Below are 21281 nucleotides of genomic sequence, written 5' to 3' on the forward strand. Positions count from 1 at the left end.
CTCTCCAGGTACACGCCCCCGTCAAAGGCGGCTCTCCGGCCCTCTCGCGAGAGAGCGTCCGTGGTACCTCCTTCCTCTCAGTCGTCTGTCTCTCCCCGCCCCCGGAGTGATTGCGCGGCTTCCTCCAGAGGGCGGGAACCTTGGACGTGGCGGGGCTGGGTCAGCCAGGGCGCTGGGTCTGGGGCGCTTGGCTCAGCCTCTCGCCGGCTGGCCTTCCGCGCTGCCGTGAAGCCCCCGACAAGCCCCACGCCTGCCCAAGTAGACCGGCGCCCGCCCGAGTGACGCCTGGCGTGTGGCCGCGGGCAGGCGGCTCTGTGCGGCGGGGCGGGAGGGTGCCACACCTGTGCGGGCGAGGGCGGGGCGGAAAGGTGCGCAGGCGCGCTCGGGGGGACCAGCCCCTGGGAAGTTGCGCAGCCGAACTGGCCGGCTGGGCGCTCGCGCTTGCGGTGGCGTAATCTCTCAGCCTTTCTGTGTCTCCTTTCCTCCGCCTCAGTTTGGGGCGGGTCGGGGGAATGGCTGAGGAGATGGAGTCGTCGCTCGAGGCAAGCTTTTCGTCTAGCGGGGCAGTGTCAGGAGCCTCAGGGTTTTTGCCTCCTGCCCGCTCCCGCATCTTCAAGATAATCGTGATCGGCGACTCCAATGTGGGCAAGACATGCCTGACGTACCGCTTCTGCGCTGGCCGCTTCCCCGACCGCACCGAGGCCACGATAGGGGTGGATTTCCGAGAACGAGCGGTGGAGATTGATGGGGAGCGCATCAAGGTGAGCGGATGGGGGACTGTTGGGGAGGACGGGATGACAGATGTCCCAACCCCACCGTGGGCTGGTCGCTGGCCCTGTGCACGGTGTGTGTGCGCTCCATTTTTTTCTCACGCTGATGAGATTGCAGTTGGGGTTGGAAGGATTCATATACTGCAAACTTCTAAGGCACTGTTTCTCAGACTTCAGTGTGCATGCGATTTACCTGGGGATCTTGTTTTTGAAAATGCAGGTTATGATTTAATAATCTCGTTGATGATGCAGGTGCAGCTAGTCCGTGGACCACACTTTGAGTTCAGGAGTGTAGGGCTTATCTACCGACCCATTGACTGTGTGTCGTGTGCTGGGAGTCAGTCAAATATAAACGGAGGAAAAACAGTGAAATTGCGCGAGAATGGAAAATTCATTTAATCAGTAATAGTTATTAAACATTCATTCGAGCAGTGCCTTCGGTGTTGTGGAAGTAAAGCCCTTTGCTTTTGAGGAAGTACTTAGATATTGTCTTGCATACAGTTTTGCTGTAGTAGTTTCTGTATGATACTGATTTTAGAAAAATCTTTTCCTGCAGAAACATTCTATATGTGATAGTTCCTACTCAGGTTGCCAAAAGCATTTCTCATGATGCCACCTCAGACACACTCCCAATTCTTTATTCCCTTTAAGTCGTTATTTTTGGTCCCTAGGACTGGGGACACTGAGTGACAGTAATAGTGGAGAAGATAGAATGGGCCTCAAGGCAGGTTTGAGGTTCTAAGGGGTTGGAATCTAACAGTGGAATGAGGATCAATGACAAGGCTTAGGCCTCTTGATGGTATAAACCTTAGACACACCTTCATAGCAAGCCACCACTAAATACCACCTGTTGATGCTACTCCTTAAAACATAGGTGGAACTACCTTGCCTTATACTACTGCTTTAAATCCGCAATCATCTTTATCTCAGTCTCTTGGTGGGGATGGAGAGTGGTGGGAGAACAGGCTTGCTTCAGACGTTCCTACCCTCGTATCTTAGAGGCAAGAACAATTTATTTTTCAGTTCCCTAATCATCGCCCCCCCACCCCAACAGGTTATACTGCTAATGATGGTAAAGGTGAAGTAAGCTGGGTTAAAAGAAATTAACCTTTCTTTAGTGCTTTTGTCTTTTAATTTTTTACATTAGTATTTCATGTCCCATATGAGCTCTCAGTGGTGGTTTTGGAGGTGCTTTGTATTAGGGAGTTTAGAAAGATTTGTATACTTGCAGGAGAAAAGATAGAATAAAAGGCTAAACATTTTTCACCAGAATTAGGTTTGGCCCAGAAGCCTTTGGGGTGAAAAATAATGGAGCTTCTGAAGTTCCAAGGGAGTTAAGTTTGGGAGAAGCAGGAATCTCGGAAGTACGTGGGCTTTGGAGCCCAACTAACCTGGATTCAAATCTGAACCTACGAAAGTGTAGGGATGGGCTGTGTGTCCTTAATAGGGTGACCAACTTTGCCCAAGACTGTCCAGGTTTTAAAACTGGGTCTCACATCCCGGGGATCCCCTGTATTGGGCACACCAAAATAGTTGGTCACCCTGGACCTTAGGCAGATTCTGTAACCTCTCAGTCTGTTTTTTTCTTCCGAAAAACTGGGATCATAATACCTTATCAGGCTGCTGTGAGGATCAGATGAGGACATACATGAAGCACCTGGTTCATAGTTGGTACCTTTAAAAAGATTCTTTGTCTTTCCTAGTGGCTTAACATTATTTTTCCTGTTTGCCACCATTAGTTCTGCAGTTGTACACCCAAAGTTGAAAGCAGAGATAGTGGAGGGCATAGGTAGACAGCTAAGGGGAGAGAAATTTAAAAAACAAAACAAAAACAAAAACGGAAGTAGGAAATTCTTTCAAAAGTGGAGAGAATGAGGGTGGGGGAGGAGTTGGGATTTGAGGGCCCTTTATCTGTTCCTGGGTTGCCATTTATACTTAAAGATCACAGATGAATCAGATGCAAATTTAAGAGATAATAGTATTGAAAAAATATAAAGCATGTGCAGTGTATAAAGTCAATTACCTAACTACTGAGGTGAGTGCTGGCAGTGATAAATAAGACAGAACCACAGGTATGACGAATCTGGGAGCACAGAGTTGATAATTCTGGTTGGGAAGAGCAAGGAGAAAATATTTTTTGGGGAGATTATTTCTACTGAACTTTAGCCTAACTTGTTATATTGATGTGGATTTGGATACTGAGATCATTTTTCTTCGAAGGCCCTAGCCGTTGATTGTACCACCAATGGTGAGACTTGAGAGAGATTTTTATTGTGGTTGAAATGACTACAGACATGTTCTGAGGTTTCTGTAGTAGGAAAAGATATAGCTATGTTGGGCATTTATTTTTAAAACCACAGAGCTTAATTTTTTTTAGTGTCCTTTTTTTCTAAAACTGAAAAGTGATATAAAGAGCTTTATTCTATGTGCTGTGTCTGCTGCTTTTTGGTTAACCTGTAATACATCTTGAGTGCTGCTGAAATGTTCATATTATGTCTTTGGAAAATTGTAGCCTGATCTAAAATGACATTTTTCCTAATTTTTCATCTTAAAGCTGGAAAGCTCTATGTTACTTTACTAGTAAAATGCCATTCTAGACATTATTTCTTTGATAAAAATGAGATATTGCGTTAAATGTTTTGACAATCGTGGACTAGAAAATTTTCGGAAAGCATGACTTAACAACAGTGCCCTTTCAGAATCCGTTAAAATGTTTTATGAAATGTAAGAAAGCCTGTATCTGCTAATCCATTCCTAAGCAGTATTTGCAGGTAATTGAAAGAGGAAAATCTTGTTTGCAAAATTTTGGAAGTCGAATAAAATTATAAAATTAAATTCCTTAAATAAAAATACATTCGACTTTTAAATTGAGACTCCTAACTCTAATCCTTATGCTCCTTCCTCGTGTGTGTATCCCCTTCATGACTAATTGTATTCCTTTAGCACAGTCGTTTTCCAGTGGCAGACACACCAACCCATTAAAGCCTGGTGTTGTATTTAATCCGGCCTCCCATTAGAGGTCAGCAGTTCCTACTTGAATAGTTTAGTAGCTTACTTTTTTGTAGCAGTAGAAATGAAATGTTCCCATGTTAAGTGCAAAATGTTAATATTAACTAAAGGAAAATAATCAGGACCTCTCCCCACACTGGTAAAACAAATATTTAATGAGTAATTGCTGGAAAGAAGACATTTTGATAAGTCCAGAGAATTAAGATACGGCACAAGGGTCAGCAAACTATGCTTGAGGGCCAAAAATGGTCTTTTGCCTGTTTTTACATGGCCACAATCTAAGAATGATTTTTTACATTTTTTAATGTTTAGGGAAAATATCAAGATTTCATGATACATGAAAATCATATGAAATTCAAAATTCACCTAGGTTGTACTACTTTAATCCTTCTTATCCTTGTACTCTCACCCCTCTCCTTTGCTCTCTGAGTCCAATTGGTTTTCCACCTGCACACTTTCTGTTAACTGTCTTGTCTTCAAAATTCTAGTTCAAGTCCTTTTTTTAACCCCTCTTTGAACTGTTGCAGCAGCTAAACAGTTACAGGAGCTCAACTGATCTCCCAGTCCTCGATTAATGCTCATTCCTTCAGGAGAGAGATGGTAATGGGAAAAAAAAAAAACGCAATGAAAGAATAGGGAGGGAGGATGGATAACTAAGATTACTGTTCCAAATTGTGTGTATTTTTTCCTCTAAGGCGATAACTAATACTTTCTCTCACTGCTTGCTCTCTTCCTTATCGCCATTATTATTCTGTAATTAAATCCTTTATTTAAAAAAAATTTGGACCGGGCATGGTGGCTCACGCCTGTCATTGCTTGAACCTGGGAGGCAGAGGTTGCAATGACCTGACATCGTGCCACTGCATTCCAGCCTGGGTGACAGATCAAGACTCCATCTCAAAAAAAAAATTTCATATATATGTATAATTCCTTCATATAATACTTCATGAATCTCTACTTTAAATTCCAATATCAAGTTTTAACAAAAATGGCAACCTAGCTACTGCTAAATACTAATAGTAGATTCTTGTTGTTGATGACAGCTTTTTTTTTTTTTTTTTTTACGGAGTCTCACTCTGTCGCCCAGGCTGGAGTGCAGTGGAGCAATCTGGGCTCACTGCAAGCTCCGCCTCCCAGGTTCACACCGTTCTCCTGCCTCAGCCTACCAAGTAGCTGGGACTATAGGTGCCTGCCACCACTCCTGGCCAACTTTTTGTATTTTTAGTAGAGACGGGGTTTCACTGTGTTAGCTAGGATGGTCTCGATCTCCTGACCTCATGATCTGCCTGCCTCGGCCTCCCAAAGTGCTGGGATTATAGGTGTGAACCACCGTGCCCGGCCATGACAGCTCTTTTGGTGGTTTTATTATCCAAAATGAGAAATGATCTGACTTTAAATTGATTTAATACTCTTTTTGCTTGACCTAAAATGTTAAAGGTTTTAATCCAAGTTTTCCATCTCTGATTAGCTATCAAATTTCCTTTTCCCCTATTCTTTCAAAGAATAGATTTTTATTATTTCATGTAAAAGACCATCTATATAAGAACTACATAAGAGTTTCTGTTAACAATTTAAGTTGTAAAACAACATCATAACTGGTATTAGTAACATCTCAAGAGAACTCTTTTTGCTTTTTGTATGTGGAGTAGAAATGTGTGCGTCTGGTGTACAGAATCAAATGGGAAATCTTTGAAATAAATTTTAGCTTTCTGGAGTCTCTCTCAACCTCTACTGGTTCTGAGTGCTGCCAATTCATGTATTGGTCTGTGTTCACTTAAACCCTGTTAAAATTTTAAAATAAATAAATTTTAGCTTCCTAAGAAGACAAGTAACAAATTTTTGTGACTATTTGAAAGGAATACTGCCTTTAAAATGAAGAATTTGGGCCGGGCGCCATGGCTCATGCATGTAATCTCAGCATTTTGGGAGGCCGATCAGTTGAGCCAAGGAATTTGAGACCAGCCTGGGTAACATGGAGAAATCCCATCTCTACAAAAAACACAAAAATTAACTGGGTATGGTGACACACTCCTGTAGTCGCAGCTACTCAGGAGGCTGAAGTGGAAGGATTACTTGAGCATGGGAGGTGGAGGTTGCAGTGAGCCAAGATTGTGCCACTGTACTCCAGCCTGGTGAGAGTGAGACCCTGTCATAAAAAATAATAATAATTTTTTTTTGTGATAGAGTCTCTGTCACCCAGGCTGGAGTGCAGTGGTGCAATGTCAGCTCACCACAACCTCTGCCTCCCAAGTTCAAGCCTATTAAAGGCGTGTGCCACCACGCCTGGCTAATTTTTTTGTATTTTTAGTAGAGAAGGGGTTTCACCATGTTGGCCAGGCTGGTCTTGAACTCCTGACCTCAAGTCATCTGCCCACCTCAGTCTCCCAAAGTGCTGGGATGACAGGCGTGAGCCACCACGCCTTGCCAAGTATATATTATGTTAACTTTATAATGTTTAAAGTGGCAATAAGATTGATGTGAGCACATATTAGCCGTTTTTCCTAAGATATTTAAGTATTAAATTGGGAAAAATTTCTCTGAAAATATTTCCTAATTTAACATTTACCAGATGAAAGCATCTCGCTTCCTTGGGTCCAAAAGTGTCATTTTCTCTTCTTTTTTAAACATCATGAACCATTCCACTCATAGCTAAGCCTCAAGAGTTTTCTAGGCTTTGCTTTTTGCCTAGTGTCTGTCTTGTCTGTTTCCTTCAAAGTTTTCTCTAGCCTTTTATGGCCAACAGTTTTTAATCAGTTGTCCTGTCGTGTATTGGCTGAGTCTCTCGCTGCTCCTTTCCTGTCTCCTTGCCTTCTCATCTCAGTGTGCAGGCCTGGAAGGCAGCAGCCAGCAGTAGCCCTAAGCCTTCCTATCATTTAGTTATTCCATGAGAGAAATTTTGAAGCTTCTTTTTAAATATTCCTTTGTAAATGCCTCATTAATTATTAGTTACGTTTATGGCTCTACAGTAAAGTGTAGAGTTATTTCGGGCTGGGCATGATGGCTCATGCCTATAATCCCAAAGCTTTGGAAGGCCAAGGTGGGAGGATCACTTGAGCCCAGGAGTTTGAGACCAGCCTGGGCAACATAGTGTGACCCCCCTCCCCCACACCGTCTCTACAAAAAAATTAAAAACTTAGCTGGGTCTGGTGACATGTGCCTGTGGTCCCAGCTACTCAGGAGGCTGAGGCAGGAAGATTGAGCCTGGTAGGTGGAGGCTGCAGTGATCCATGATTGTGCCACTGCATTCCAGCCTGGAGGGGCTGAGTGAGACCCCGTCTCAAAAAATAAAAATAAAAAAGGGGTAATTTCATACCTCTGTGTTCTGGAAGACTTGATATGATTAGAAAGCATAAAATTTTGAACAGGATTGATGGGAAGAGGAATACTGTCTTTTGTTTTTTTTTATTATACTTTAAGTTCTAGGGTACTCAACATGCAGGTTTGTTACATATGTATACATGTACCATGTTGGTGTGCTGCACCCATTAACTCGTCATTTACATTAGGTATTTCTTCTAATGCTATCCCTCCCCCCTTCCCCAACCCCACGACAGGCCCTGGTGTATGATGTTCTCCACCCTGTGTCCAAGTGTTCTCATTGTTCAATTCCCACCTATGAGTGAGAACATGTGGTGTTTGGTTTTCTGTCCTTGTGATAGTTTGCTCAGAATGATGGTTTCCAGCTTTATCCGTGTCCCTGCAGAGGACATGAACTCATCCTTTTTATGGCTGCATAGTATTCCATGGTGTATATAATGTTTTAAGCAAATTATATTCACAAGATAAAAAATAAAAAGCACACAAAAAGAAAATATACCAATGTCTATCATTGGTGTACATTTGGGTTGGTTCCAAGTCTTTACTATTGTGAATAGTGCTGCAATAAACATACGTGTGCATGTGTCTTTATAGTAGCATGATTTATAATCCTTTTGGTATATACCCAGTAATGAGATCTCTGGGTCAAATGCTATTTCTAGTTCTAGATCCTTGAGGAATTGCCACACTGTCTTCCACAATGGTTGAAGTAGTTTACAGTCCCACCAACAGTATAAAAGTGTTCCTATTTCTCCACATCCTCTCCAGCACCTGTTATTTCCTGACTTTTTAAGTGATCACCATTCTAACTGGTGTGAGATGGTATCTCATTGTGGTTTTGATTTGCATTTCTCTGTTGGCCAGTGATGATGAGCATTTTTTCATGTGTCTTTTGGCTGCATAAATGTCTTCTTTTGAGAAGTGTCTGTTCATATCCTTTGCCCACTTTTTGATGGGGTTGTTTGATTTTTTCTTGTTAATTTAAGTTCTTTATAGATTCTGGATATTAGCCCTTTGTCAGATGGGTAGATTGCAAAAATTTTCTCTCGTTCTGTAGGTTGCCTGTTCACTCTGATGGTAGTTTCTTTTGCTGTGCAGAAGCTCTTTAGTTTAATTAGATCCCATTTGTCTATTTTGGCTTTTGTTGCCATTGCTTTTGGTGTTTCAAACATGAAGTCCTTGCCCATGCCTATGTCCTGAATGGTATTGCCTAGGTTTTCTTCTAGCGTTTTTATGGTTTTAGGTCTAAAATTTAAGTCTTTAATCCATCTTGAATTAATTTTTGTATAAGGTGTAAGGAAGGGATCCAGTTTCAGCTTTCTACATATGGCTAGCCAGCTTTCCCAGCACCATTTATTAAATAGGGAATGGGAAGAGGAATAGTTTTTAGTCAGTCTCATCTAAAAACAAAGAGTTTTCTTAGGATTAAACTTCTTCTTCTTCTTTTTTTTTTTTTTTTTTGGAGACAAGGTCTCACTCTGTTGCCCAGGCTGGAGTGCAGTGGCACGATTATGGCTCACTGCAGCCTTGATCTCCTGGGCTCAAGCGATCCTCCCACCTCAGCCTCCCAAGTAACTGGAAGCACAGATGCATGCCACCACTCCCAGCTCACTTTTTTTTTTTTTTAAGAGACAAGGTCTCACTCATAGAAACAAGGTAGAGACAAGCTCTCACTGTGTTGCCCAAGCTGGTAGAGACAAGGTCTCTTTTGGTAGAGACAGGGTCTCACTGTGTTGCCCAAGCTGGTTTCAAACTCCTGAGCTCAAGTAATCCTCCCACCTCAGGCTCCCTAAGTGCTGGGATTACAGGTGTGAGTCATTGCACCTGGCCTGGGGTTAACATTTATCATTACCGCTTACATTTGTTGAGGACATCCACAGTTCTTTGAGGTGGGTCTAAATTCTGCGTAATCATTTTTTTTTTTTTTTAGTTTGTTTTTATAAATGACATGCATGTTTGTTAAGGAAAATAGAAAAGTAGAAATAAAGGGAGAAATTACCTTGGAGACAACCATTGTTAATATTTTGGTATATTTCCTTTTTGTGTGCTTTTTATTTTTTATCTTGTGAATATAATTTGCTTAAAACGTTATAAGTCATTTTTCATTGATGAAGTGATGCTTGAACATCTGAGTTACAGAAAATGTTGTTAGAAGAGAAAAAAAACAGCTCTAGTTCCCTTGGATAGCTTTTATATAGGTCATCCAATTTATTAGCAAAATATCTTTCTAAATGCTAAAGATAGAATTTCAAGGGTCTTTTTTTTTTTTTTTTGAGACATAGTCTTGTTCTGGAGTGCAGTGGCACAATCTCAGCTCACTGCAACCTCTGCCTCGTGGGTTCAAGTGATTCTCGTGCCTCAGACTCCCAAGTAGCTGGGACTACAGGTGCATGCCACCATGCCCTGCTAATTTTTTGTATTTTTGGTAGAGACGGAGTTTTGCCCTGTTGGCCAGGGTGGTCTTGAACTCCTGAGCTCAGATAATCTGCCTGCCTCGGCCTCCCAAAGTGCTGGGATTACAGGTGTGAGCCACCATGCCTGGCCTCAGATATATTTTATTTGCAGATATTTTTTCCCATTCTGTGAGTTGTCTCCTCACTTTGATAGTGTGCTTAGAAGCACAAGCTTTTTTTTTTTTTTTTTGAGGCAGGGTCTTACTCTGTCACCCAGACTGGAGTGCAGTGGCATGATCTCAGCTCACTGCAGCCTCTGTCTCCCAGGCTCAAGTGATTCTTCCACCTCAACCTCCCAAGTAGCTGGGACTACAGGCACCTGCCACCACACCTGGCTAATTTTTGTATTATTAGTAGAGATGGGGTTTCACCATGTTGGCCAGGCTGGTCATGAACTGCTGGACTCATGTGATCCACCTGCTTTGGCCTCCTAAAGTTCTGGAATTACAGGGCTGAGCCACTGTGCCTGCCCTCTGCCGTGCGGCCCTTCCTGCCCTCTGCCGTGCGGCCCTTCCCCCCCCACCCCGGCTCCCCCGCCACTTTTTGTATTTTTTTTTTTTTTTTAAGAGACAGGGTCTCCCTATGTTGTTCAGACTGGTCTTTTTTTTTTTTTTTAATGGAACAACATTTTGATTTCTTTTTTTTTTAATTTTTAGAAGTTTTTGTGGATACTTAGTAGGTGTATATATTTATGGGGTACATTATATGTTTTGATGCAGGCATGCAATGTGAAATAAGCACATCATGGAGAATGGGGTATTCATCCCCTCAAGTATTTATCCTTTGAGTTACAAACAATTCAGGCCAGGTGCGGTGGGTCATGCCTGTAATACCAGCACTTTGGGAGGCTGAAGCAGGCAGATTGCTTGAGCCGAGGAGTTCAGACCAGCCTGGCCAACATGGCGAAAACCCATCTCTACAAAAAGATAAAAAAATTAGCCAGGTATGTTGGCTTGCACCTGTAGTCCCAGCTACTCAGGTGGCTGAGGCGGGAGGATTCCTTGAGCCCAGGAGGTTGAGGCAGCAGTGAGCTGAGATCGTGCTGCTGCACTCCAGCCTGGGCAATAGAGCAATGTTCTGTCTCAAAAAAAAAAAAAAAAAAAAAAAAAAAAAGCCAATTACATTATTTAAGTTATTTAAAAATATACAGTTATTATTGACTATAGTCACCCTATTGCCTATCAAATAGTAGGTCTTATTCGTTCTTTCTGTTTTTTTTTTTTTTTTGTACCCATTAACCATCCCTATCTCCCCTACCCCGAAGCCCCACTACCCTTCCCCAGCCTCTGGTAACCATCCTTCAACTCTCTATGTCCATGAGGTCAATTGATTTGATTTTTAGATCCCACAAATAAGTGAGAACATGTGATGTTTGTCTCTCTGTGTCTGGCTTATTTCATTTAACATAATGATCTCCAGTTCCATCTATGTTGTTGGAAATGACTGGATCTCATTGTTTTTTATGAATGAATAGTACTCCATTGTGCATATGTACCACATTTTCTTTATACATTCATCTGTTGATGGACATTTAGGTTGCTTCCAGATCTTAGCTATTATAAATAGTGCTGCAAAAAACATAAGAGTCCAGATACCTCTTTGATATACTAATTTCCTTTCTTTGGGGTATATACACAGCAGTGGGATTGCTGGATCATATAGTAGCTCCATTTTGAATTTTTTGAGGAAACTCCAAACTGTTCTCCATGGTAGTTGTACTAATTTACATTCCCACCAACAGTGTATGAGGGTTCCCTTTTCTCTACATCCTCCCCAGCATTTGTCATTGCCTGTCTTTTAGATACAAGCCATTGTAACTGGGATGAGATGATATCTCATGATAGTTTTGATTTGCATCTCTCTGATGATTGTTGATGTTGAGCACCTTCTCATATACATGTTTGCCATTTGTATGTCTTCTTTTGAGAAATGTCTATTCAAATCTTTTGCCCATTTTTTATTAGATTATTAGATTTTTTGCTGTAGTGTTTGAGCTCCTAATATATTCTGGTTATTAATCCCTTATCAGAGGGGTAGTTTGCAAATATTTTCTTCCATTCTGTGGGTTGTCTCTTCACTTTTTTGTTTCCTTTGCTGCGCAGCAGCTTTTTAACTTGATGTGATTCCATTGTCCATGTTTGCTTTGGTTGTCTGTACTTGTGGGGTAATGCTTAAGAACTCTTTGCCCAGACCAGTGTCCTGAAGATTTTCCCCAATATTTTCTTGTGGTAGTTTCATAGTTTGAGGTCTTAGATTTAAGCCTTTAATGCATTTTGATTTGATTTTTGTATATGGCAAGAGATAGGGGTCTAGTTTCATTCTTTTACATGTGGAAACCCAGTTTTGCCAGCACCGTTTATTGAAGAGACTGTCTTTTCCCCAGTGTATGTTCTTGGCAACTTTGTCAAAAATGAGTTCACTGTAGGTGTGTGGATTTGTGTCTGCATTCTCTATTCTGTTGCATTGGTCTATATGTCTGTTTTTATGCCAGTACCATGCTGTTTTGGTTACTACAGATCTGAAATACAATTTGAAGTTAGGTCATGTGATTCCTACAGTTTTGTTCTTTTTGCTTAGGAGAGCTTGAGATATTCTGGGTCTTTCATGGTTCCATATAAATTTTGGGATTGTTTTTTCTCTTTCTGTGAAGAATGTCACTGGCATTTTAATAGAGATTGCATTGAATCTGTAAATTAATTTGGTACTATGGACATTTTTTAGCAATATTGATTTTTCCAATCATTGACATGGAATATTTTTCCATTTTTGTGTGTGTATGCTTTAATTTCTTTCATCAGTGTTTTATAGTTTTCATTGTAGAGATCTTTAACTTCTTTGGTTAATCCCTAGGTATTTAATTTTACTTCTGTTATTTTGTTATTTGTTTTCTGGTTGTTTTGTGGTCTTCTCTTCCTTCTTTCTTTCCTTCCTGTCTTCCTCGAGTGAAGGTAATTTTCTCCTGTGATATGATTTAGTTTCTTGCTTTTGATTATTTGTGTGTCCATTGTATATTTTTTTGGCTTGAGGTTACCATGATGCTTGCAAATACTATCTTGTAACCCATTATTTTAACCTGATATATTACTCCATTTTTACACTGCTGATAAAGACCTGAGACTGGGCAATTTAAAAAAGAAAGAAGTTTACTGGACTTACAGTTCCACGTGGCTGGGGAGGCCTTACAATCAAGGCAGAAGATGAAAGGCATGTCTCACATGGCAGCAGACAAGAGAAGAGAGCTTGTGCAGGGAAACTCCCCTTTTTAAAACCATCAAATCTCTTGAGACTTACTCATTGTCATGAGAACGGCATGGGAAATACCTGCCCCCATGATTCAGTTACCTCTCACAGGGTCCCTCCCACAATGTGTGGGAATTCAAGATGAGATTTGAGTGGGGACACAGCCAAACCATGTCACCTGATAACAAGTTAACACTCTTTACATAAACAAACAAAAAACTAATAGAAACTGTGTGCCTTAACTTCATCCTCCCCACTTTTTAACTTTTTCTTGTTTCTATTTATATCTTATTGTATTGACTATGTCTTGAAAAGTCATCGTAGTTATTATTTTTGATTGGTTCATCATTTAGTCTTTCTACTTAGAATAAGAGTAGTTTATACACCACAGTTACAGTGTTATAATCTTCTGTATTTTTCTGTGTGCTTATTATTACCAGTGAATTTTGTATCTTTGGGTGATTATGTATTGCTCGTTAATGTCCTTTTCTTTCTGATTGAAGTGCTGCCTTTAGCATTTCTTGTAGCAGAGGTATGGTATTGATCAAACCCTTCAGCTTTTGTTTGGGAAAGTCTTTATTTCTCCTTCATGTTTGAATGATATTTTTGCCAGATATACCATTCTAGGATAAAAGGGTTTTTTTCTTCAGCACTTGGAAATATATCATGCCACTCTCTCCTAGCATGTAAGGTTTCCACTGAAACATCTGCTGCCAGACCTATTGGAGCTCCATTGTATGTTATTTGTTTCTTTTCTCTTGCTGCTTGTAGGATCCTTTCTTTATTCTTGACCTTTGGGAGTTTGATTGTTAAATGCCTTCAGGTAGTCGTCTTCTTTGGGTTAAATCTGTTTGGTGTTCTATAACTTTCTTATACTTGAATATTGATACCTCTAGGTTTGGGAAGTTTTCTGTATTATCCCTTTGAATAAACTTTCTATCTCTGTCTCTTTCTTTTTTTTTTTTTTTTTTTTTTTGAGACGGAGTCTCGCTGTCACCCAGGCTGGAGTGCAGTGGCTCGATCTCAGCTCACTGCAGGCTCCGCCCCCTGGGGTTCATGCCATTCTCCTGCCTCAGCCTTCCGAGTAGCTGGGACTACAGGCGCCCGCCACCTCGCCCGGCTAATTTTTTTTTTTTTTTGTATTTTTAGTAGAGACGGGGTTTCACCGTATTAACCAGGATGGTCTCGATCTCCTGACCTCGTGATCCGCCCACCTCGGCCTCCCAAAGTGCTGAGATTAGAGGCGTGAGCCACCGCGCCCGGCCTCTCTGTGTCTTTCTTTACCTTCTCTTTAAAGCCAGTAGGTCTTAGATTTGTCCTTTTGAGGCTGTTTTCTAGATCCTGTAGGCATGCTTCCTTGTTTTTTATTCTTTTTTCTTTTATCTCCTCTGTGTATTTTCAGTTAGCCTGTCTTCAAGCTTGCTTATTCTTTCTTCTGCTTGATCAATTCTGCTGTTAAAGGACTCTGATGCATTCTTCAAGAATCTCTTTGTTGAATTTATCTGGTAGTATTCCGAATTCCTTCTCTGTGTTATCTTGAGTTTCTTTAGAACAGCTATTTTGAATTCTCTTCTGAAAGGTCACATATGTGTTTCTCCAGGATTGGTGCCTGTTGCCTTGTTTAGTTCATTTGGTGGGTCATGTTTTCCTGGATGGTGTTGATGCTAGTAGATATTCTTCTGTGTGTGGACATTGAAGGATTAGGTGTTTATTGTGGTCTTCACTGTCTGGGCTTATTTGTAGCTGTCCTTCTTGGGAAGGCTTTTCAGACATTTGAAAGGACTTGAGTGTTGTGACCTAAGCTGTATCTGCCTTAGGGGTTACCCTAAGCCCAGTAACACTGTGGTTCTTGCAGACTCGTAGAGGTACCACCTTGATGGTCTTGGACAAGATCCAGGAGAATTCTCTGTATTACCAGGCAGAGACGCGTGCTTCCTTCCCTTACTTTCTTCCAAACATACAGAGTCTCTCTTTCTCTCTCTCTGTTCTGAGCCACCTAATACTGAGAGTGGAGTGACATAAGCACCCCTGTGACCACCACCACTATGACTGCACTAAGTCAAAGTCCCCTTTACTTTTGCCTCTGCACTAGGTCTAGACTGCACTAGACCTGAAGCCAGCATAGCACTGTGTCTCACCCAAGGCCTGCTGTAGCCACTCCCTGGCTACTGCCTATGTTCACTCAAGGCCCTAGAACTCTACAATCAGCAGGTGGCAAAGCCAGCCAGGCCTGTGCCCTTCTCTTAGGCAAGTTTCCCTAAGCCTTGGGTTGGTCCAGAAGTGCCTTCCAGGAGTCAGGGACTAGAGTTAAAAATCTTAGAAGTCTACTTGGTGTTCTGTTGTACTGTGGCTGAGCTGGCACTCAAACTGCATGACAGTCCTTCCCACTCTTCCTCCCCCACCCTTTCCAAAGACAGAGGAGCTTCCCACTTGTAACCACTGCCACTCCAGGCCATGAGGAGTACTGCCAGACTACCACCAATGTTCCCTTAAGGCCCAAGGGCTCTTAAGTCCCCTTGTCATGAATGCTGCCTGGCCTGGGCCTCACCCTTCAGAGTAGTGGGGTACCCTCTGGCCCAGGGCAGGTCCAAAAATGCTATCCAAGAGTCAAGTCCTGAAATCTGGGACCCCAAGGGCCCCCCTGTGGCCATGCTGGTACCTAAGGTACAAGACAAAGTCCCCTTTTGCCTCTGCTTTTCTCAAGCAGGAGTTTTGCCCTATAGCCGCCACAGCTAATTATGTGCTGAGTCTCACTTGCAGTCAGCAAGTCTCAGAGGTTCACCCAAGGCTGTCAGTGTAGTGCCTGGGTATGCCAGCTGGTTTTTCAGGGCCCACGGGCTCTTCAGTTAGCAGTGATGAATGCTGCCAGGACTGGATTTTTTCCTTCAAGGCAGCAGGTTCCCTTCTGCCCAAGGTGTATCTAGAAATGTCATCTAGGAGGTAAGGCCTGGAATGAGGGCCTCGCAACTCTGACCAATATCTTATCCTGCTGTGGCTGAGCTGGTATCTAAGATCAAGACAGTGTCCTCCCCACTCTTCCCTCTCCTCTCCTCTCCTCTTCTCTCCTCAAATGGAAGGAAGTGGTCTTTTTTGGAGCTGTGAGCTGTGCAGCCTGGGGTTAGGGGAGGGGTGATGGCAGCACTCCCTTGGCTGCCCCAGCTGGAGTCTCAGTATGTCTCCTGTCTGCCCCAGCCCACTGTCTCTGGGCCTAGTTTACCACTCGGAGTTGCCTCAGAGTTGCAATGCTTGTGGCCTAGACCACCTTTCAAGTTTACTTGGAGACACAGAGGGCAAGGTTTGTGGGAACTCATGTTTGGACTGCTGGGATTGCTGGTTCCCCTCTGGCTGGGGTTGGGTTAAGTGTTCCCTCTGTGGGTAGACATCAGCTGAGTTTGGTCCGGTTTTCCTTTTTGCTCTAACAGGGCAGAACTGAGTTCAGTGCCTCTCAATTGCTGTGTTCTCCTTTTCCCAGTGCCCAGAGAAGCTCTCTGTACCACACCGCTGCTGCTGGGGGTGCGGGGGGTGGGTGTTGGCAATTTGGGACTGTTTTTTCTATCTCTTCAGTTCCTCTTTCAGCAATATGAAGTTAAAACTAGGTACTATGAGTGCTCACGTGATTTTTGGTTCTTATGAAGTTTTTTTTTTTTTTTTTTCTGTGTAGATAGTTATTAACTTGGTGTCCTTGCGGGGCAGTTGGGGGCATGATAGGTGGAGCTTTCTATTCTTCCATCTTGCTCCACCCTCCAATTTTATTTGTGCAGGCTGGTCTTAAACTCCTGGGTTCAAGTGACCCTGATGGCTTGGACTCCCAGAGTGCTGAGCTACTGCATCTGGCTGCACAAATATTTTTAATTTTGATGAAGTCCAGTTTATTTTTTTCTTTGATTGCCTTTGCTTTAGGTATCATATCTAAGAAACCATTGCCTAATCCAAGGTTACAAAGAGTTAAAGTTTTAGCTCTTAAATTTAGGTCTTTGATCCATTTTGAGTAAGTTTTTATACATGGTGTGAGGCAGGGATCCAGCCTCATTTTTTGCATGTTGTCCAGCACCATTTATTGAAATGACTAGTCTTTCCTGCTGTTGAATTGTCTTGGTAATCTTGTTAAAAATCAGTTGACCATAGATATATGGGTTCATTTCTGGATCCACAGTTCTGTTCCATTGATTTCTGTGTCTGATCTTAGGCCAGTTTCACACAGTCTTGATTACTGTAGCTTTGTAGTAAGTTTTGACATCTATAGTTTTAAGCATTTTAATTGTATGTTGAGTGTTTTTATTCATGCTTTTTTTCTAGCCTTCTTAAGTTTTCAAGGGGGCCTGGATTTCATAGACATACACATACATGTATATGTTTGTTTGGAGGCTGGATCTCATAACAACATCTTTCCTAGGTTTAATATTTTAAATTAGACTAGTGAAAGGTAAAGAGGGGTGTATAGTAACCAAATTTATAGGAATTAAATGCTTAACATGTTAACACCTGATATATTTTTCTCTTAACATTTTAAAATAAAATTTTGAGGTAAATTTTATTTAAACAAATTGGATTTACTGAAATTTAGAAAATCCTGTATTGAAATATTTGTTCTGACACTTGTATTATAATTTAATTGTGAGGTAACTGGTATCATGAAGTCTGGATCCCATAGGTAACACTGAAAAGACATTATGGAAGGGAGAAATCAAAATATTTTAAGTGAAGAGATAATAAAGACAATGCAAGATGATTACATTTCTTGATATGTATAATTGGAATGAGATTTTCAGTTTTCCTCTTTTTCTTCCCATTTTTAGATCCAGCTGTGGGACACAGCAGGACAAGAACGATTCAGAAAGAGCATGGTTCAGCACTACTACAGAAATGTGCATGCTGTTGTCTTCGTGTATGATATGACCAACATGGCTAGTTTTCATAGCCTACCATCTTGGATAGAAGAATGCAAACAACATTTGCTAGCCAATGATATACCACGGATTCTTGTTGGAAATAAATGTGACTTGAGAAGTGCCATTCAGGTACCCACAGACTTGGCACAAAAATTTGCTGACACACACAGTATGCCTTTGTTTGAAACGTCTGCTAAAAACCCCAATGATAATGACCACGTGGAAGCTATATTTATGACCTTGGCTCATAAGCTTAAGAGCCACAAACCATTAATGCTTAGTCAACCCCCTGATAATGGAATTATCCTGAAGCCTGAACCAAAGCCTGCAATGACGTGCTGGTGCTAAATAACAGTCTTTATTATATTATCTAATTTTGACTAAAATACTTTTGAAGTATGACAGTAATAAGTCATAAGATTTAATCTCAACTATAATGGGTCATCTTGACACTTTGCTGTTTGTCATTGTCACGCTTTTGTATTTTGTATCTACTTAAGTTTGTCACCGTGACAACACAGGAAAAGTTGGTTTTCAGGTGAGATTGAAAATGAAGCAAAGATAGGATGAATCTGAACATCTCTCCATCTAGAGCCCAATGAAGGAAGCTTCAAATGAGAACATGATGAATTAAAAGGATCAGTAACTGTTCAATCTTTTGTCCTAGGATTGGAAACAAATGTTAAAGGTTTAGGACACACCTAATAGTATGTCCTTTGAATGGGAGGTGTTCTTAATAGGATAAAAACTGATATTTGCCTCTCCCCAGAGTACTTTTTTTGTTTTTTGGTAGAGACACAGTCTTGCTATGTTGCCCAGGCTGGCCTTGAGCTCCTGGGCTCAAGCAATCCTCCCACCTCAGCCTTCCCAGTACTGGGACTGTAGGTACTCACCACTGCATCTGGCCTTTCTTTGTTTTATTAACATATTTAGTTTTGTTATTATTGGTATGTTTTAGAGCCAAGACTTTAGTTCCAGTGGGATAAGAAGGCATAGAATGTTTTCTGGTTCCCAGTCCATAAAGAATGACTTTTCCAAGAGTTCTAGATGTTTGATTTTCTAATTAATACTTATAAGAGCTACAAAAATCATTATTATTTTTAAAAGAGTTATTTGAGTTTCTTTTTTTTTTTTGAGATGGAGTCTCGCTCTGTCTCCAGGCTGGAGTGCAGTGGCACGATCTTGGCTCACTGCAACCTCTGCCTCCCAGGTTCAAGTGATTCTCCTGCCTCAGCCTCCCGAGTAGCTGGGATTACAGGCGTGCACTACCACGCCCAGCTGATTTTTGTATTTTTAGTACAGATGGGGTTTCACCATGTTGGTCAGGATGGTCTCAATCTCTTGACCTCATGATCCACCCGCCTCAGCTTCCCAAAGTGCTGGGGTTACAGGTGTGAGCCACTGCAACCAGCCGAGTTGCTTTCTTACTAAATCCTATTAAAATATGCAAAAATAAGTCAGATTTTAAGGCAAATAAAGGGACATAAGGTGCTTTGTATTTTATTTTGGTATATTTAAACAGTGAAAAACTAACTGAAAGCATATGAAGAGTTGTAACTTGGGGGAAAATAGGTAAACATAGCTTCTAGCTAACACAGGAGACCTATTCTTAGCCTTTACTAATTTCAAGCAGTGTATCTGGTATGGTATCTCTTGCTCTTCCTTCAACTCCAATAAATTTAATGACTAAATGCCAAGTTAACAAATCAACTTCCATTTGGATTGTAGCTGTGAAGGCACAACTCTAATTGCTATTAGTCTACATGTATTTCTGTAATAGTATTGCGTTGTATCAATTTTTAAGATGTCTAAATTTTATGGTCACAACAAGTTATCCCTCAGTATGAAAAATAAATTAGATATGGAAAAATTTCTATCCTTCAGTGATGGAAAGAATATTTCGAGCAGTTTTTTAACCTAAATACTTTTATTTTGAATTTAAGTCTTTGCACATAAAATATAGCAAGCTTACATATTAAACTGTTTACGTAAATGGAATGTAAGCCATGACTTTAACTGAAGTGTTCACATTCACTAATTTTAATAGATTGCTGTCCTTAATAATTTTGGAGGAAGTTAAGCCAAACGATTATTGTACTTACAATATTTTCAGAATGTGGGAAATCAATTAAAAATGTAATCTAATCTAGTTTAAGATTTTTGTTTAATCATCGTGGTGGTCCTAACTGGATAATTTAACTATAAAGACAAAGTAATTCTTTTAAATGAACTAACTGAAAATAATAATTATAGGAAGTGATTATTCCATTTTAAGTATTAGAGCTCAAATTGGCTTTATTTGCATTTAGGGAGATCATTTTTCTTAATCATGCTGGAATTAAAAACTAAAAATTGTTTTACTTGTATCGAAATTAACCTTGATTTATAACTATTTTTGTAATAAAACAATGACAGCTGTAGTAACTATGATGGGTGTAACAACTTTTTTTTTAAAGAAGGGAATCTGTTTATCGCTTTTCAAAATATTTTCTAAAGTGGGGGAAGAAAATTTATAGACTTTCCAAGCACATTTATGGTTTTTTATTACTGTTATTATGGTTTTAAAAAGAGTAACTTTATTTCTTTTTGTAAGGAATTAGTAGTATCCTTTACAGTTCTGTGAAAGGACTTATTTTTTAACTTTATTTATTAGTTTTAAAATATTTGTATCTCATTTGTAACAATTTAATTTTTTATATGTATGTTTTTATTTTTAAAAAACATACCAGTTGAATGGGGTTAAAGCTTTCAGTATCTTAAAATATTTATAAAACATTTCACTGTTGCAAAATCACTTCCAAAATGATAGCTATCTAACAACTAATTACTAATTTTTAAAGAACAAATCACACATTTTAAAAATCTGTAGAATTTATTTTAACACTGACCTTTAATTGAAAATAAATAATTAAAATATCAGACATGTTTTGGAAAAGTCTTAATTTGAGAACACCAAAGGAAACTACCCCAGAATCTAATGTAGTTAGCTATTAATAACAATGCATTATTGAAAGTATATTGCAAATACATGTTTCCTCATGAAATCTAAATAATTTTGTTGTGGAATAGTGTCACTGTTACATTTCCCCCATGAAGTTCAATAAACCAGCTTAGCCACAAAGAGATTGTGTTTTATTTTCTTTGTTTGGTTACTGGGTAGAGTATAAAATAAAACAATCTTTTTTTCCTCCTGGTTTCCAGATAGTATTATATATGAGATACACTTTTAAAAACAATAAAAACCCCCAACCCATTGGAAATTTATTTTCTTGTATACATTTGAGGTTAAAGAACATTTCAGGAAAAAAACTCAACACAGTATTAAAATTAACTGATAACATAGCTTTTGTATTTGTGTGGTTTAGTAATCCAACTTGTTTTAGAATACTTCAGTGCAAAAAGCAAATGGTGCAAGAGGGGTTGATGTATATTTAGACGTAAAAGCATTTAACAGAATGAATAACTATAGAAAGTATGAGAAAAGAGAAGGAACTACGTCTCAGGTATAAGATTGCAGTTACTGATTTAGACCCCATAGGATTAGGGATATGGGGGCCTCTGATGTTGATTCTGCTTCCCCTGGTCAGTTTATTTTACGTATA

The 21281-nt window shown here is 40.3% G+C and overlaps 1 protein-coding gene across 1 annotated transcript; it reads left to right on the forward strand.

Annotated features, from left to right (window-relative positions):
• The first annotated feature begins 149 nt into the window (after positions 1–149).
• On the forward strand, positions 150–20800 carry RAB33B (RAB33B, member RAS oncogene family). Its single transcript, XM_058436766.1, has 3 exons — positions 150–258; positions 494–761; positions 17587–20800. Exons 2-3 carry the CDS (start codon positions 513–515, stop codon positions 18025–18027), a joined length of 690 nt encoding a protein of 229 aa, XP_058292749.1. The 5' UTR covers positions 150–258; positions 494–512; the 3' UTR covers positions 18028–20800.
• Positions 20801–21281: the final 481 nt, after the last annotated feature.

The sequence above is a fragment of the Hylobates moloch genome, unplaced genomic scaffold, assembly GCF_009828535.3.
Source record: "Hylobates moloch isolate HMO894 unplaced genomic scaffold, HMol_V3 SCAFFOLD_3, whole genome shotgun sequence".
NCBI classification, from domain to species: Eukaryota; Metazoa; Chordata; class Mammalia; order Primates; family Hylobatidae; genus Hylobates; species Hylobates moloch.